The sequence below is a fragment of the Carassius auratus genome, chromosome 13 (assembly GCF_003368295.1).
Source record: "Carassius auratus strain Wakin chromosome 13, ASM336829v1, whole genome shotgun sequence".
Classification (NCBI taxonomy): domain Eukaryota; kingdom Metazoa; phylum Chordata; class Actinopteri; order Cypriniformes; family Cyprinidae; genus Carassius; species Carassius auratus.
The window spans coordinates 21,906,654-21,923,200 of NC_039255.1; the positions used below are offsets into that span (position 1 = coordinate 21,906,654).

General features: G+C 36.1%; 1 protein-coding gene across 1 annotated transcript in view; it reads right to left on the bottom strand.

Moving 5' to 3' along the window:
* LOC113113025 (protein kinase C epsilon type-like) overlaps positions 1–16,547 on the bottom strand; it is a 90,877-nt gene that overhangs the window by 38,222 nt on the left and 36,108 nt on the right. The window contains exons 3-5 of the mRNA XM_026279129.1: positions 3,014–3,176; positions 1,058–1,092; positions 504–592 (exon numbers count right to left, since the gene is read on the bottom strand). Of these exons, the coding sequence (XP_026134914.1) occupies positions 504–592; positions 1,058–1,092; positions 3,014–3,176 (287 nt within the window). The remainder of the gene's footprint in view (positions 1–503; positions 593–1,057; positions 1,093–3,013; positions 3,177–16,547) is intronic.

Sequence of the window (16,547 nt, forward strand, 5' to 3'; positions counted from 1 at the left end):
TTTTGCTCTTTAGCTCAGAACATTTACTGGATATTTCCTAAAATGAAGTAGAAAAATATTACATTGTTCACATGCTTTAAAATAAACTTGAAATCTTTAACAATCTTTATATCTTAATTTCTTTTCTCCCCATGTCACACTGAATGATGATGGAACATTATTTGACCCATATTTTGGCATTTTATTCTCACAAAAGTTATTTGAAACATTAAAGCATACACTTTCCTTGCATTTAAAATGCTTTCTATGTATATAAAATCACTTTTGTACGTTTAATTTGATGTGGATCTCTTGTCTCTGACCTTCATATTGAAATCACTGATATTTTATTCCAATCATTGGTATATTTGCACATTTGTACACAGTCTGAAACTATAGAGGAGATGTTTGAGATTTATGGGTTCTTATTTTCTGAGGAGAAACATGCAGGAAACCTAAGCAAAAGATTCAGTCTTTCTCTCATTAGTGCTAACTGAGAAATGAAACGCGAGACACCCTCTCACCTCCTCTGTGCTGTCCTCCTGTTTCTTCAGACCTGCACATTTGGTGATGATCAGCTCGTGGCAGCGTTTATGAACTACACAGGTGCACACTGATCAACAGAAACAAGCAGGAGATCAAATCAGCTTTACTTCACTTTCTGATATATTACTTTGGGCTCACAGATAAGAATGCTTGGGCTAAAATATAGATATGATATTTTAGGAAGTTCCTGTCCATGCTAGTAGTTTCCTTCATTTCAATTTGTGAGCTAGTCACTTCTAGTAGTAACAGGTCATCTAAAAATAAAACTTCTGTCACTTTTTACGCAGAATACACACATGCATTTCATCCTGTGGAAAACAGAGAACTCTGAAGAAAATTGGTGGAATAAAGTGCTCAAATCATCGTGTTGCTTTATGGTGTTGTTAGCTTAAATGCTGTTTTCACTGTTGGTGTATGTTTCTAATGTGTTTAGATGCTTTATGCAGAGTAGATAACATTTTTGTTGAGCTAACAAATTGTCTAAACTGTCGAACAAAATATCTGACATGGAGAAATATAGGTATTTGCCTACCTTGGCACTGATACCCTTGCTTTCCTAATACACCCCTGTGAAGAGAAGGAAGAGAGATCAGTTGTTATTATTGTACAGTGACACTAAACACACCAGCATGTATTATAGTATACTATGGATTAGATATAAATGAACGAATGAATGAATGAATGAACATGATAAAAATGGAAAACACAAAAAGCTATTATGTGAGGAAAGTGTCTCTCTGTGATATAAATATAAAGCCATTGTGATTTCTCACCAAATGTAATTCTTGAAAAAGAAAAAAAAAAAGTGTGTGTGTGTATTTATATATGTAGCATGGTGCATACTCCACTGAGGAAAGTTTTTCTTCTCAATTGACAATTTCAAGTTAACTAATGAAAAGACTTGTTTGCCTCATTAGGTTTTTACTTACATCTGGTGTTTGCAAGCAGGGGCGTCATGCATTCATGATTTTTGAGGGTGCACATGGGTGGGGGGAGGGGGTATAAGTTATGGTTGTCATGTGACACAGCAGCTATGATAGCACTGTATAACTGATATAGGCCTATGTTTTATTTATTAATTTTTTCCTTTTTATTCAAAACAATTCCAAACATGTTTGTTATATCAGGAAATATGTCGATTCTCAAATATGTTTAAGTAAACGCGTTTTGCACCTTTATAGATTGTTATTTGATCAATATATTGTGATGGGCAAAGTAGTGTAATCTATTAACTACAAATAAAAACCCGACTTTTTTACTTAAGTGCCATATCATGACATAAAATATTTTTAATACGACTGAATTTGCATTTAATTTAAATTTGAATAACAATATTGATAGTTACTTAGTTTAACACTTTCATTTTACAGAGTAAAGAAAATTTTCATTCAGTCTAGCCAGAGTTCAGGCACTCTCAAAAACTCCCATCAAAATCACTGAAGCACTTTATGAAATGAATATCTTACATTCGTATGCACATTTGCACTTTTTGTTGTTTCTGATGAGAGAATTCGCTAAATAATTCAGCCAACGAGCAAGTGAACAAAACACAGCATTTCAGTGATGACTATTCTGCACGTCTCTGATTGGCCATTGCATCCATAAGCACAACAGAACCAGCGAACGCAGATTTGAATTTAGCAGCTGATGCTGTGCACTGAACGATCTAAACACACCGGTGTGATTGTATAAAATATATAAAAAATATAATTTGGGTATATATATATATATATATATATATATATATTTTTTTTTTTTTTTTTTTTTTTTTATGAATGGGCATGACACCTCTGTTTGCAGGTGACCTTAAAAATGTCAACACTTTAAATAATTTTCCACTTGTTAACATACAGTCAACTACATTCAGTAGTATGATGTAACAATGGCAGATTTGGAGAAATTCAGCTGTACATCACTTGCTCACCAATGGATTCTTTGCAGTGAATGGGTGCCGTCAAAATGAGAGTCCAAACAGTTGGTATAAACATCACATTATTATACAAGTAATCCACACCAAACCAGTCTATCAATTCATAGTACATGTTCAGGAAATGTTCTTTTTTGGGGTGAAACTTTAATAAATGTTTACATGTATGAGGATTTTTATGAGATGTGTGTTGTTATTCACTGCTTGTCTTTCAGTTTTAATCGCACACTGCAGCTCTGCACCTTTTCTTTTAAAACAGCCATATTCCTCTGTTCTCTAGAGAGGCGGGACACAGCATGTCTGTGCATGGCTGTGCTCTTGCACAATGTGGAGGAGCCCAGACACACTCAATACGCTCATATTGTAGCGCCACCACTCTGAGCCTCAGGGCTTTTCCTGTCATAACCATGGAAATGCAGCCCATTGAGGGTGAACCAACCGTGAGGAGGGACAGTGTACACTGGTTATGTCAAACCTCAGACGCAGATTTACCAACACATGCAGCTGTACAAACAGCACGCTACAAGGCTGTAAACATCAGGCGACGGCTGCGGGACTCACCAGATGAAATCACGGCAGTGCGAGCAGTAGGTGGGCTGTCTCAGGTAGGTGGCCATGAACTTGTGTCCGTTGACTTGATGCACCCTCCTCCGGACAGCTCCCTGTCTCTTCCTGGGACGCATGCGTTCTCGAAATACACGCTCTTCATTCTCACAGCTACCTGCTGCAAAAACACACACCAATGCACAAACAGAAGTTATTACATGACTCCATTCACAACCATTATTCAATATATTGGCCATTCACTCCATTCACACATTAATTCATTCAGGTGCAACATTTACACACACACACCAGTTATTTCTGGTCCTTGGTTCTTATTGGCTGAGAGGAGCGTGATATTCTAGTGATAACAGCACTCCAACCGTTTCACCGTTTGTATCCCTCCACCAGCAGTATTTCTGCAGCGAGTGTCATGGCGGACACCTGAATCCACTATAATTTTATAAACAATACTGTTTCCGTGTCACTGAATGAAGTTTTATTAAAGTTGTAGACATTTTTAGGTGACAATGTAGTTGTTAAGATTTAATATAATTAGAACTGAAATACGTGGTTAGTCAATAAAGATAACATATATTTGAAAATCCTTATCTCAGCCACTTCTTTTGGATTTTGCCGCTGGCTCTGATGTATCTATAGTGGTTAAACATGAGATATAATTAATTTAACAGGCAATTAACTTAATCTATTAAGTGCTCCAGAGCAAATGTTTTGACTGAGGGCAAAATCTCATCATGTTATTTTTTATATACCTTTAATGCTGTATATTAGAGAGCTGCCTTTCTACATTGTACTGACTTTATTGCCTAGCAACTTTAATGATTGCTGTTGCTGGATGGAGTCATTCTAGAAGTTTCCATAACATTCTGGAATATCCTGTAATATTCTAGTATTTTCTGGAACATACCAGAACATTCTGGGACTAGTCATAAGGCACACATTTTGGACAACTCACTCTTGTTAACTGTTTATGTTAAACTGCTGTTAGTTCATTATTATGCATGTACCATGTAATTTGTATGCATGAGCAATAACAGCAATAATTATCTTGTATAAGTTTATTATTATTTTTTTTTCATGAGCACTGTTAACAACACACAAAAAAATAATGATATTTTTGCATTCAGTTTTCTGTTGACCTTACAGTACAGTACATATAATGAAACAGTTCACTCAAAAATGACATTATCAGAATTCTCACCACCTTATGTCAGATTAAATAAAAGTGTTTCATTTTTTTGATCACACTAACCCCTTAACTCTGTGTGTGTATATCTGTTTGTGTGTTATGAGGGGCCATGCAGTGATCAGTAAACCGGGGGGCACGAGTGTGACAAAGGCACCATATTGAAGAGCTGTCAGACGCTCTCACTAAGAAAGGAAACAAGGCCACAGGGGAGGAGCTGCACTCTTTCTCTCTCTCCTTTTTCTTCTCTCTGTGGAGGACGAGAGCTGTGATCACTCCTGAGTATTCCCTGATGTCAGTGTATCTGTCTGCTGCAATCACACTTCTCAGCCCTGAGAGAAAGAGAAGGAGAGAGGCTGGGCTCTGACTCACAGAATGACAACGCAAGCTGGGCCAAACTGGCAGGCGGACGGTCATCTCCTGTTATTAATAAAGCCATTGTAAAAGTTTTTTAAAAAGCTCTTGCTATTTTGCCAGCATAAAAAGTAACCGAACCAGACAGACTGCTGTGCACAGCGAAAAACTATTGCCATTAATAGTGGATAGAAGAGAAGATTGAGAACAGGCCTCTGCCTTACAGACTAAACAATTAGCTATCAAAAATGATGGACATCAAGCATAATTACATTAACAAATTACTTTAAAATATCAAACTCTTTTATATATTGCTTCAAATAACAAAAACACAGTAAGCATAAAAGGCTACGTCCACATTAACCTTTCTCTTTTAGTTTTGGCCTTTTGTCCACACTGACAGAGCATTTTTATCCAGCAAAATCAGAGCTTTTTGCAAATGCTCTCCCAAGTGGATACATTTGAAAACGGCTTTTTCATTTTGTAGTATGGACTGTGAAAATTAAAAAACTATGACATATTTAGACATTTGATGCATATTGTACCATACTGCGAACACTCCACTTTTTTTTTTAAATAGGGTAATTTTCCAACTCCCCTAGAGTTAAACTGTTTTACTGTTTTTGAATCCATTCAGCCGCTCTATGGGTCTGGCGGTAGCACTTTTAGCTTAGCTTAGCATAGATCATTGAATCTGATTAGATTGTTGGGATCTAGCTCAAAAACGATATTTTTCCTTTTTAAAACTGGACTCTTCTGCAGTTTCATTGTATATATCATCATATAGCAGCAAAGTTCCTTGATTATTACGCCTGAATGAGAGTATAGTTCCTAGCCATATCGGCCTAGAAAATCACAACTTTTCATTTTCCGTCGGTCTTAGTACACGATGTCACTATAGAAGAGTCAAGTTTGAAATAGGAAACATATAGCAACTCTTTGGTCATTTTCAGTGTTTGAAATAACGCCGTTCTTGGTAACGATGTTATTTTTTCAGTAACAGTATAATCTAATTAATTACTTTTCAACACCGTTAAAATTACTGGACGTTAAATGAGGTGCGTTACTATGCATTGATTGAATAAACTGTATAGTCCGAACGCACCCCTGGCTCACACAGCTAGTGAGTAATGTGTACATTATGTCCAGGAGCGAAGACTTTGTCGACATCCTTTGTAAGCATCTCACAACGACACACGCATCTAACGTTACAAAGCTAGTGGCCAAAAACACTTTTGTTACAAAGATAATACTTGAAGTGCAGGATAAAACCCTTGCCATCTGTGGATGTGCAATAAATATCGAAAGTTATGTACGGACGCCTGTCTGTTCTACTCATTTCAACTGACTTGTTAAAACTGCTAAAAAAAAAATACAAATTCTTTGACATATAGCAACTTTTTTTTTTTAAACAGTAACGCAAATAGTTACTTTCCCTGGTAACTAGTTACTTTTATTATCAAGTAATTCAGTTACTAACTCAGTTACTTTTTTGGAACAAGTAGTGAGTAACTATAACTAATTACTTTTTTAAAGTAACCTTCCCAACAGTGGTCATTTTTGAGCGAGATGGTAATGGTCTAATAAAATGAATTTATCTATGCTAAGCTAAGTTAAAAGTGCTACCACCAGACCTGGGGATTGGCTTAATAAAAAAATTGTAAAACTCAGCTGTTTAACTCTAGGAGACTTGGAAAATGAGCCTATTTTCAAAAATAGTGGAGTGTTGCTTTAAGACTGGTCCTAGACTAAAATGCATGTCTGGGCTGTTTTAATAGAAATAATCTTGCACTGACTGATCTTAAAATATGTCAGATGTTTTATTTCAAGATGCACACCAGTAATGTATTTATCTAAGGTATATTTATAAAAATTACTTAAATGTCCTAATTGAGCTATGGCCTAATCCTGATCAACAAATATTCCGAAAAAAATAAAAACTGATTGCACTCTAAAAGTCAGATCACTCACAGATCATCAGTTCAAGTCATTTCAAGTTAAGTTAGGCTCAGTTATGACATAACATGTTATCTGTGCCTGGTGATTAACCCATCCATTTACAGCAGACTGACCCATTCAGACTGATTTTCCAACCTGTTGTGCATTATCTCACTAACTGAGAGAACATGACAGGCAGGCATTATTGCATAGAGAGACGGAGGCACTGCCTCCTCTTATGCAATTTTTGCGATCATTTGGGCCATCTGGGCTGGTATCCTGACCAGCTCAATATTGGCTCGACCAATGACATGATTTGGGCAGTTCTGTTTACCTGCCCAATGGTAGACAGAAGAACTGCTCAGAAAACCAGCTTGACAACTGTCAATTTCACAGTAGTGGCACAGAAATGAGACACTTTACCTTTAACCCTCTTTATTTTACGGTCATTCCTATTAATTTCCTGAGTAGCCTGAGTTCATATGGATTACAATACATTGTTTCCCATTGGGGGGAAATCAACCCACAAAGATTTTACTTAAAGTTGTAGAGTTCAAATATCAAACAGGGACTAAAGTACTTAAATGTTAAAAAAATTCAAGCTTCACATTTAAAAACATCCTGCAGTGAGTTTGAGTCTACATGATGGGGTTTTAATATATGTGCAGCAGTTCCAGGGCTGGTCCTGTTCTAAAAACCATCAAAGGACAATGGACCAGTGGGATCTGTCTAGTCTCACAGGAGACTGAAGTGAGCTGCTATCATATGTATCACCCACATCCTCCTCTCAACTGAGAGAGAGAGAGAGAGAGAGAGAGAAGAAACAGATGCAGTGGCTCATACTATCTCAGTAGGATATGGCTGGTCATTTATCAGCTCTCACTCATTCACACATTCACCAAACCAAAGTCCATCACAGAGAAACTTCTGCCACTAGATGCCTTAAAATATAAGATCATATAAAATCAACACTTATATTACTTATTTTTATTTTTGGGTGAATTATCACTTTTATGAAATGTCATGGTCTTACTGCACAAAATCAAATCATCACTGCACGTTATTATGTATATATATATATATATATATATATATATATATATATATAAATTGTTTAAACCAACTAAATCCACCACTGAATCATCTTTTAGTTTCCGGTGACCTACCCAAGGCCATGTAGACAGGAAAAAAACACAACAACATTTAACAGTTTATGAAAATAATAAAATGCTTGTGTAAAACGTCACTGCCATTTGAACTTTTCATACATTGTGTCACCTTTCAGAAGTCTGTCATGTGGTCTGTAAGAAATCTGTTATGTGGATGTTTAGGAATAAGTGTATGTCTTTATGGATGTGTACAGTTATGGGTGTGCGCCATGAAGGTCAAAGTTTAAGAAGTATTTGTAAAAACACATTTAAAAACACTTTGCAAGAGCAGTTGGACTTTCTTCGTATACAGCAATTCATGACTTAGCTATCATCCACTGACCCTGCATAACAACCATTGCCTAGCAACAGGCAACAGCTGCCTAGCAACAATGTAGGTTCACATAAAGGTGTGGCTACCTTTGACTGTCAGTGGAATACAAGTTAATTACATTATCAATCATATGAATGTGGATCTTCAGCCCTTGTTCTTCTTCTAGATTCTAGCCCAGAATATGTCCCCAGTCTTTGTAAAGACAAATGTTTCCACTTAAAACCAAAATATACATCATAAATCGCTAATCACACGTGACCATATCAACAGTAAACACATAAAGAAAGCAGGGATCGGCCTTAGTAGACAGCTTCCCATTTCACAGCACTTTAACACAGGACACTCATTTATCAGAGCAACTCACTGGAGTCTTTGACCTAAAGCAATGTGTTTTAATTACAATTATTTATTCAAGTGTGAACATGTTCAGTGATCAGTCTTTAAACAACTGCATTCAAGTGTCAAACAGCTATAAAATCAGAATTTGGCGTTTAACAATTTCACTAAACAGGTTTCAGGATATTGACTGCAGTTTAATGTCTGGTTTGTACTACAGACATGCAGTATATAGTCAGAACACACTGAGTTCAACAGATTGCTTTGCACAATAAAAAGAAAGTCCCCTTTCATCAGTCGTCAATCAGTCATCAGTCACCTTTCATATAGTTCACCCTCACTCTCATGTTGTTCTAAACCTTCAACAGAACACAAAAGAAGATATTTTGGTAACCAAAATGTTTGGTTCCCATTGACTGCTATTGTTTGGTTGGGGAGAATTCTCAAAACATCTTCTTTTATGTTCCATGGATGAAAGTTAGTCATATAGGTTTGGGACAACATTACCTTTTTTTTTTTTTTTTTTTTTTTTTTTTTTTATGAAATATCCTTTCTCTGAAAACATTTGCTTTCAGTCAAGTAAAGTTTATGTACACAGCCCCCATACTTTAAGATATACTGGTGTATTTTATCACATTTATATTGCCATTTTATGAAAACTATTAAACATCTCCCCAATCATACCTGATTCAATTTATCAGTCCCCTAGCACCCCTTCTATATTCAATGCCTTGTTTCGAGGATGTTTTTTTAAAAAGGTGAAATTTATCATTCAATTGAACTCTGCACATGCATGTCCTTTAATAAGTGAATTCTTCTAGCATTTTTACTTTGACTTCCCAGTTAAAATTTACGCTCTTGGAGGATAGTAACTAACTTTCTGTTTAAAGTAAAAAATAAAGCATAATAAAAAAAAGGTTCAAAGACAAAAGAGGTGGCGAGTGAGAGACTTTATGGCAATAAAATACTCTGTCCAGACTCACCCTGAAGACATTTGTTCTAGCTTTGATGCTTGGTCGCCAACTCGTGGGGCGCCAGTGCGACAGTAAAGTTTTCCAGTTTTAAAGTCTGTGGTTCTGGAAAGATCAGTGGCTAGTTTTATAAAGGACAGTCATGGGATGGTTTTGTAAAGGACAGCACTGTGAAGGAGAATCATACTTTCTGACCTCACCATCCATCTTCCATGGTGTTTTGTTAGTGTCTATGACATACAGTATTACTGATGAAATCTTATTTGGGTGAAATGTCACCATAGGCATATTGGTTTTGGTTGGATTGCTCGATAGGTTGTCCAGAAGAGTGCAGGGATTTCTGCACCACTAGGGGTGCAGAAATCCAAACATGTCTCCCAAACACTCCTATCACCCCTTCTGTGCTCACCAACCATCTTCCATTTTCAGACCAATATGTAGTCCCATCCAAACTCACATTTTTATTTGAGACTGCTGAGAAGTTGACATGTAAAACTGAGCCCCTATGCACCTAATCTGTTGAAAAATTAATACAATAGTTTACCCGAAAATGTAATCTGCTCTAGCAAAGGGGAAAATGATCAGTAAGCATCTTCAATTTCAGACTGTTTCTCACATAAAACCACTTTATGACTTCAAAAGACTATTTATGCTTGAAATAGTTTAGATTTTATTTTGCTTTTTTAGAGTTTTACAGTAAAACAAAATCACTATTCATATTTAATGTGTAAGAGCACCTCAGTCATAACATCTAATTTTGTGTTTCACTGAAGAAAGAAAGCAATCTTGGGTCAGAACAACATGACAATGACCCAAGCAGCAAATATTGCCAAATTTTTCATTCTTTGTCAAGCTATTCCTTTAGAATTCACGTTTTTGATGCATGTGTCAGAGGGTAAAGGACAGAGGGAACATGTGGATATGATTAATGGTCATCTGAAAGACCCTGTGAGATAAAGACATCAAACCAGGGGACACTAAAGAGGTGACATAAGAACGAGAAAGAAAACAAAGCCAGTACACACACACACACACACAAGGGAGGCACTGAGTGTGTGTTTAGTGAGCTGTCAGAGACGCGTCGGTTTGGATAAACACAGGTGGAATAAGTGTGCATACTCAGCAAACCCTGGTACACCAAACCTGCTTTTGGAAAGTATCCATGTACGGCCCCACAGCAAGACAAAAACGAACAAATAAATATACTCAAACATGCATGCAGAAACGAAACTAAACTTATCAGGTTGGAGACCAATGCTTCACACACAGATATCATCCACATTCAGTTAGATAGACTACCGTTCAGTTTGGGGTCAGTATGATTTTTGGTTTTTCAGCAAATAAATACTTTCATACTTTTCAAGGACTCATCAAATTGATCAAAAGTGAGTTATTCATAATGTTACAAAATAATTATATTTGAAATAAATGCTGTTGATCTGAACTTTCTCTTTTCTCAAATAATCTGGACAAAAATACATAATGGTTTTGATGACATTTTTTGTGGCACAACCGTTTTCAACATTAATCGGAAATGTTTCTTGAGCAGCAAATCAACATATCAAACCGATTTCTGAAAGATCACGTGACACTGAAGACTGGAGAAATGATGCTGAAAGTACAACTTTGCCATCACAGTAATAAATTAAGTTACATACATAAATTCAAATAAATACAGCCTTGGGGATCATAAAAGACCTTTTAAAAACATTAAATCAAACTGACCCCAAACCTTTGAAGAATAGCAGAGCCCCCGCACATAGACTCCAGGGCTCAACATTATCGCCAGACAAATAACATGATCAAAACATCAATAAACAAAAATAACTCTGGGAACACCAAAATGCAAGTATTATTTAGATTTTATTACATTTAGATTAAGTGGCAAACAGTGGATATAGCTACTGTATATAATTCATCTATTGACAATATATATACGGTTGCACTGCAAAGGCTAGGATCACACTGCCTCTCCAGGAGAGATCAAAACGTACAGCACTAAGAAACTCAGCATCCTGAGGTAAAAATTCAAAAGTTTCTATATTTAAAATACAGTTAGGTACCGTCACACAACGTTTTCACCATTACGACTGTTTAATATATACTATATGTCAGGGATCTAGGAAGGAGGACCCAATTGCAGTGAGAAGGGTTTTATTGACAAGACAGACTGATACAAGAGGTAGTGAAGTGTACAACTGATACCACAACAGGGACACAAACAGGTACAGCTAGGGAAAGCTTCAGGAAACAACTGGCAGAATACTTTGGCAACAGAGGGGGCAGCAAGACCAGGCTGATGGAGAAGACCATACAAGGCACCATAGAGCAGAGCTCAGACAGTTGATGACCGCCATAACTCAACAGGTCAGGAACTCTAACACAAGACTAGACAGCACAAAGCTCTACAAAAACAAATTAAACTCAAGACAAGAAAAAAAAAATAAACCAATGAACTAAAAGGTGAAGTAACAAATAAGAAAGAAGTGATTAACTTACACAACTTCGAGAATAAGTCAAACAAAACCAAGATTCAGGACTAGAAAAAAACTAAATAAATATTACAAGTAAAAGCTAAAAGCTGGAATAAACAAATAATAAAATAAGAAGCAAGACAACATGGAATTTTAAAGACTAGACAAAAAAAATACATGAGGGACAGGTGAGCACAATTAGCACAATCAAAACTGATGAGAATATTGCTTCAGAATAAATAATATTTGCAAAAAACAACAACACATACACACAGATATACATACATTATATATATATATATATATAAACTATCAAAACTGGTCTACCACCATCATTAACTAGTTGGTCGATTAGTTGGTCCATCCTTTGTTAAATGCTACAGATGTTAAGTCTCTCAATGTAAAACCCTAAACAGAGAGCAGCTGGAGTACTAGGAGAGAAACAAAATAAGACAGGCTTTATTTCTCTCTAAGTACATTATTATTCTTTTCGCTATTTTTTAATTCCCCATTGTGAATGATTTCAGTCGCCTGTCACTTCTGTCAAAGGAGACATCTGATTTTTGTGTATAAAAGATCTCTTTTCAAAATCAAAACCATTGAATGCTGATTCCCCCTCTCTGACTGTTCAGCGGTGGAGCAGATTTCTCATAAAGAGATAACACACACACACGTCAGCGTACATCTGGAATACATAATGACTCAGCACTTTCAAAACGAAACATGAGCTGGCACAGAGAAAAGGACATGTCTGTTTTTCTTAAATTCAGTACAGAAACACACAGAGTAACAGAAGCAGAAATGTTCCCTGAGTTTCTGCTATGCTTGCTTTATGGCGATTGAACATAGAAAATTTTAACAGCCATAAAATATTATTTACTGGCCATGAAATCTGTATTATATATTATTTATAAAATAAAAAATAATTATTTATAAGACCCGCATATTCTCACCGGAGCTAACGCTACGCCTAAATCCTACGTCATCTGCTGGAACGCCATTCTCTTGTGAACGTTTGTAGGACAGTTAGTGGAAGGTAGAGATTGTGGTTTATAAAGTTTTAAATATTACATAAAAATACACAGATGGAGCCGTGTGGAGCACTTTTTATGATGGATGGATGCACTTCTAGACATAAATCTCGACAACCATTCACTGCCATTATGGAAGAGCCAAGACATTTTTTTTTTAATATAACTCTGAATTTATTCGTCTGAAAGAAGAAAGTCATATACACGTAGGATAGCTTGAGGATTGTTAATCATGGGGCAATTAAAATTTTTGGGTGAACTATCCCTTTAATACAGCACCGCTGTACAAGTATAAAGTAAGCAATACCATTTAAATAACTATAAAGGGGGAAAAGTATTTTTCCCCCCGTTTTATTTTGATAAACATAACACAATTTAATATTGATATTACAAGAGGTTCAAAGTTTTTACTGTTATAAAATCATATTTCAAGAAACATAAAAAGCATGTCATCTTTGTCATCAGTGAACGGTGACCACATGTGAATATTTTTGAGTGTCTGAACAAACACATTAACAGCTGTGTCTCTAAGTTAAACTGCATCTGCCACAAAATCGTCAGGGAAACAATTGTGGTTTTGCTTGTAATGCGTTTTTGAGTTTTAGTGATTTAATGTGAGGAATATTACACATACCACATGAAGAAAAACCTTTAAGTATCCTACATAAACATCTGACCATTATTTTCCGATTAGTAAAAAAATTCTAAGAGGGCTTCAGGAACACGACAAATGTTTGTATCATTTTGAAATGATGTGATATTGTCGTTTCTAATAAATTTACCAGCCAGCTGGTGAGTAACATCAACAGCCAGTTTTTACCAGCACTTGATGAGTGTTAATTTTGGACTGTGTGCACTTAATGCAAATGACTGTCTGCAGTATTCATTATTACGCAGTTGCACGCAGCACTGCCGGGCAGTAATGAGCACGGGCAGATTCAGAGCTGTGATGGCTTTATTTTTCATTGTGGTATGACCTGATTGAAAGATCATCATGATGGACTGTGAACTGCAGTCTTTGTCTGACTCCTGTGTGACTCACTAGCTCTTGTGTCTCCAGCACGTCTCCAGTCGGGTGTCTCAGTACCTGGTGTGTGTGTGTGTTTGTAGATCACTGATATTAAACAGGACTGATGCAAGGCAGCCAGCCAGCCTCCTTTTACGCACACACAGATACAGAGCTACTTCTGTGGAACTCTGTAACTCCTGCCTTCACACTGACATTTGGATGTTTTCTTTAGTTTCTGTTTCCTGAAACAATTATTCTCACATTTTTCCGTTTGATGTTTCCTCCCCAGAGGAAACCCATTGCTTGAAGGTTATTCTTTCATACAGTGGAGAGTTTGGAGACGCCTACTCATTTTTTATTAATATAATTTTTTGTAACACTATACAATAAGATTCCATTTCCATTTGTTAGCATTAGTTACCACATTTTCTCTTGACATGAACTAACAATAAAAATTACACATACAGATTTATTAATCTTAGTTAATAAAGTTAACATTTGCAAATACATCAATAAAATCAAAAGTTGTATCAGTAATATTGTTTAATGGAATTTGAGATAATATGAATTAACAATGAATAGCCATACTTTAATTAATGTTAGCAAAGACTGATACTGTAATAAATGTACTGCTCATTGGTAATTATAATTGTTAATTGTATTAATGTATTATTTGCATTAACATTATCATATGGTTTTAAAATACATATTCATATATATACTGTACATATTTATTTTAAGGCAGATGACCTTCAATAAAAGCTGTTTTTAGACTAATGAGAAAGATTTGAGTACTGAAACTTACATGTTTATATAGTAAAATGCCCTCTTATACAGTATGTCAAATTTTTTTTGATTTCTCAGTTCATGACCTCTTTAATGGTTATGTATGACTGACAAAAATGCATTGCATTAAGTTTATTAGTTTGTGTTAAAACAGTGTAATCCAAATGGATGGGAATTTTAAATGCAATTCGAATATATAAATATTATATTTACGCCTACATATTTTACATTTAAGTCTTGGACTCTATTTGCTCCATATGTGGCACAGATTTGAGCCAGTCTGGATCTCCCCATTAATGTCCTTCATGATTCTCTTCAAATCCAGTCCCTCGGCCAAAGAGCACCACTCCGCATGTGTGTGTCCAGTCCAGAGCTCTGTGATCTTTGCCAGCTTCTACAACATTAGGGATTAGTCTGAACACTAGGTTTTGATCACTGTTTTACCTCCTGTCCTTATTGATTCATCAGCTGCCGAGTCTCAGTGGTCGTGCTCAGGTGACTCCAGGCCAGCGGCTCAAAGAACAACTGTTAGTCGAGTGCTAACACTGTGGATCTTAACTAGTGTTGCTGCAGGTCCCAGATTTTGCACTGCCACAAAATACAGACCAACAGCTTTTATCATACAAACAAAAGCAAAAGTGCCCTTAAAAATGCTAATATAACTGCATACTGTAAATTAACTGCACAGACAGCACACAGAATGATTAATTAAACAAAGGATTCTGACTCGACATCACTATATATATATATATATTTGGGGTGATTTTTTTCTTACACAGTTGATTATTTTTAAATGATTTGTTAATCATTTTTAAAGATGAGTGCACAATCTGGTACGTTAAAATTTGACTCATTTTGCTAGCTTTATACCAAGTGACAAATACAGTTGCAGCAAAACACTACAGCGTTTAATTATACACTGAATATACAGGTTCATCTAAAAAAAATTGAATATCATGGAAAAGTTCGTTATTTTTATATTTTAATTCAAAAAAGCAAACTTTCTTATATTCTAGATTTATATAAGAAGGGCAAGCCACAGAAGGTCATTACTGAAAGGGCTGGCTGTTCACAGAGTGCTGTATCAAAATATGCTCATAGGAAATTGACTGAAAGGAAAAAGTGTGTTAGGAAAAGGTGCACAAGCAGCAGGGATGACCACAGCCTTGGGAAGATTGCCAGGAAAAGCTGATTCAAGAACTTGGTTATGATTTGCAGCTTAGGAAAATGAAAAATTCAGTATCTCAAAAAATGTGAATATTTTCTCAAAGATCAATCAAAAAAAGATTTACAAAACAGAAATGTTCAAGATCTCCAAAGCAGGTTTAATTATACACTCAATACTTGGTTGGTATTTAATTACTGCTTCAATGTGGCGTGACATGGAGGCAATACATCTGTATTGTTTATCAAGTGTTACTTATCTTTCTCTTCACAATACCCCATAGATGAGGTTCAGGTCAGGTGAGTTGGTCTGGCCAGTCAAGCACAGTAATATCTTGTGCATCCAATCACTTGGACTTAGTAGTTTTGGCACAGTGGGCAGGTGCTAAAGTCCTGCTGCAAAATTAAATCAGCATCTCCATAAAGTTTGTCAGCAGATGGAAGCATAAAGTGCTCCAAAATCTCCTGGTAGATGACTGCATTGACTTTGGACTTGATAAAACACAATGAACCAACACCAGCAGACGTCATGGCACCCCAAATCATTAGTGACTTCAGAAACTTCACACTGAACTTTGGATTCTGTGCCTCCCCAGTCTTCCTCCAGACTCCAGACCTTGATTTCCAAATGAAATGCTAAATTAAAGAGGACTTTGGACCACTAAGCAACAGTCCAATTTTTTCCTACTTAACCCAGGTGAGAAGCTTTTGATGTTATTTCTGTTTCAGAAGTGGCTTGGTAGCTCTTTTCTTGAAGATGTCTGAGCGTGATGACTCTTGATGCGCTGACTCCAGCATCA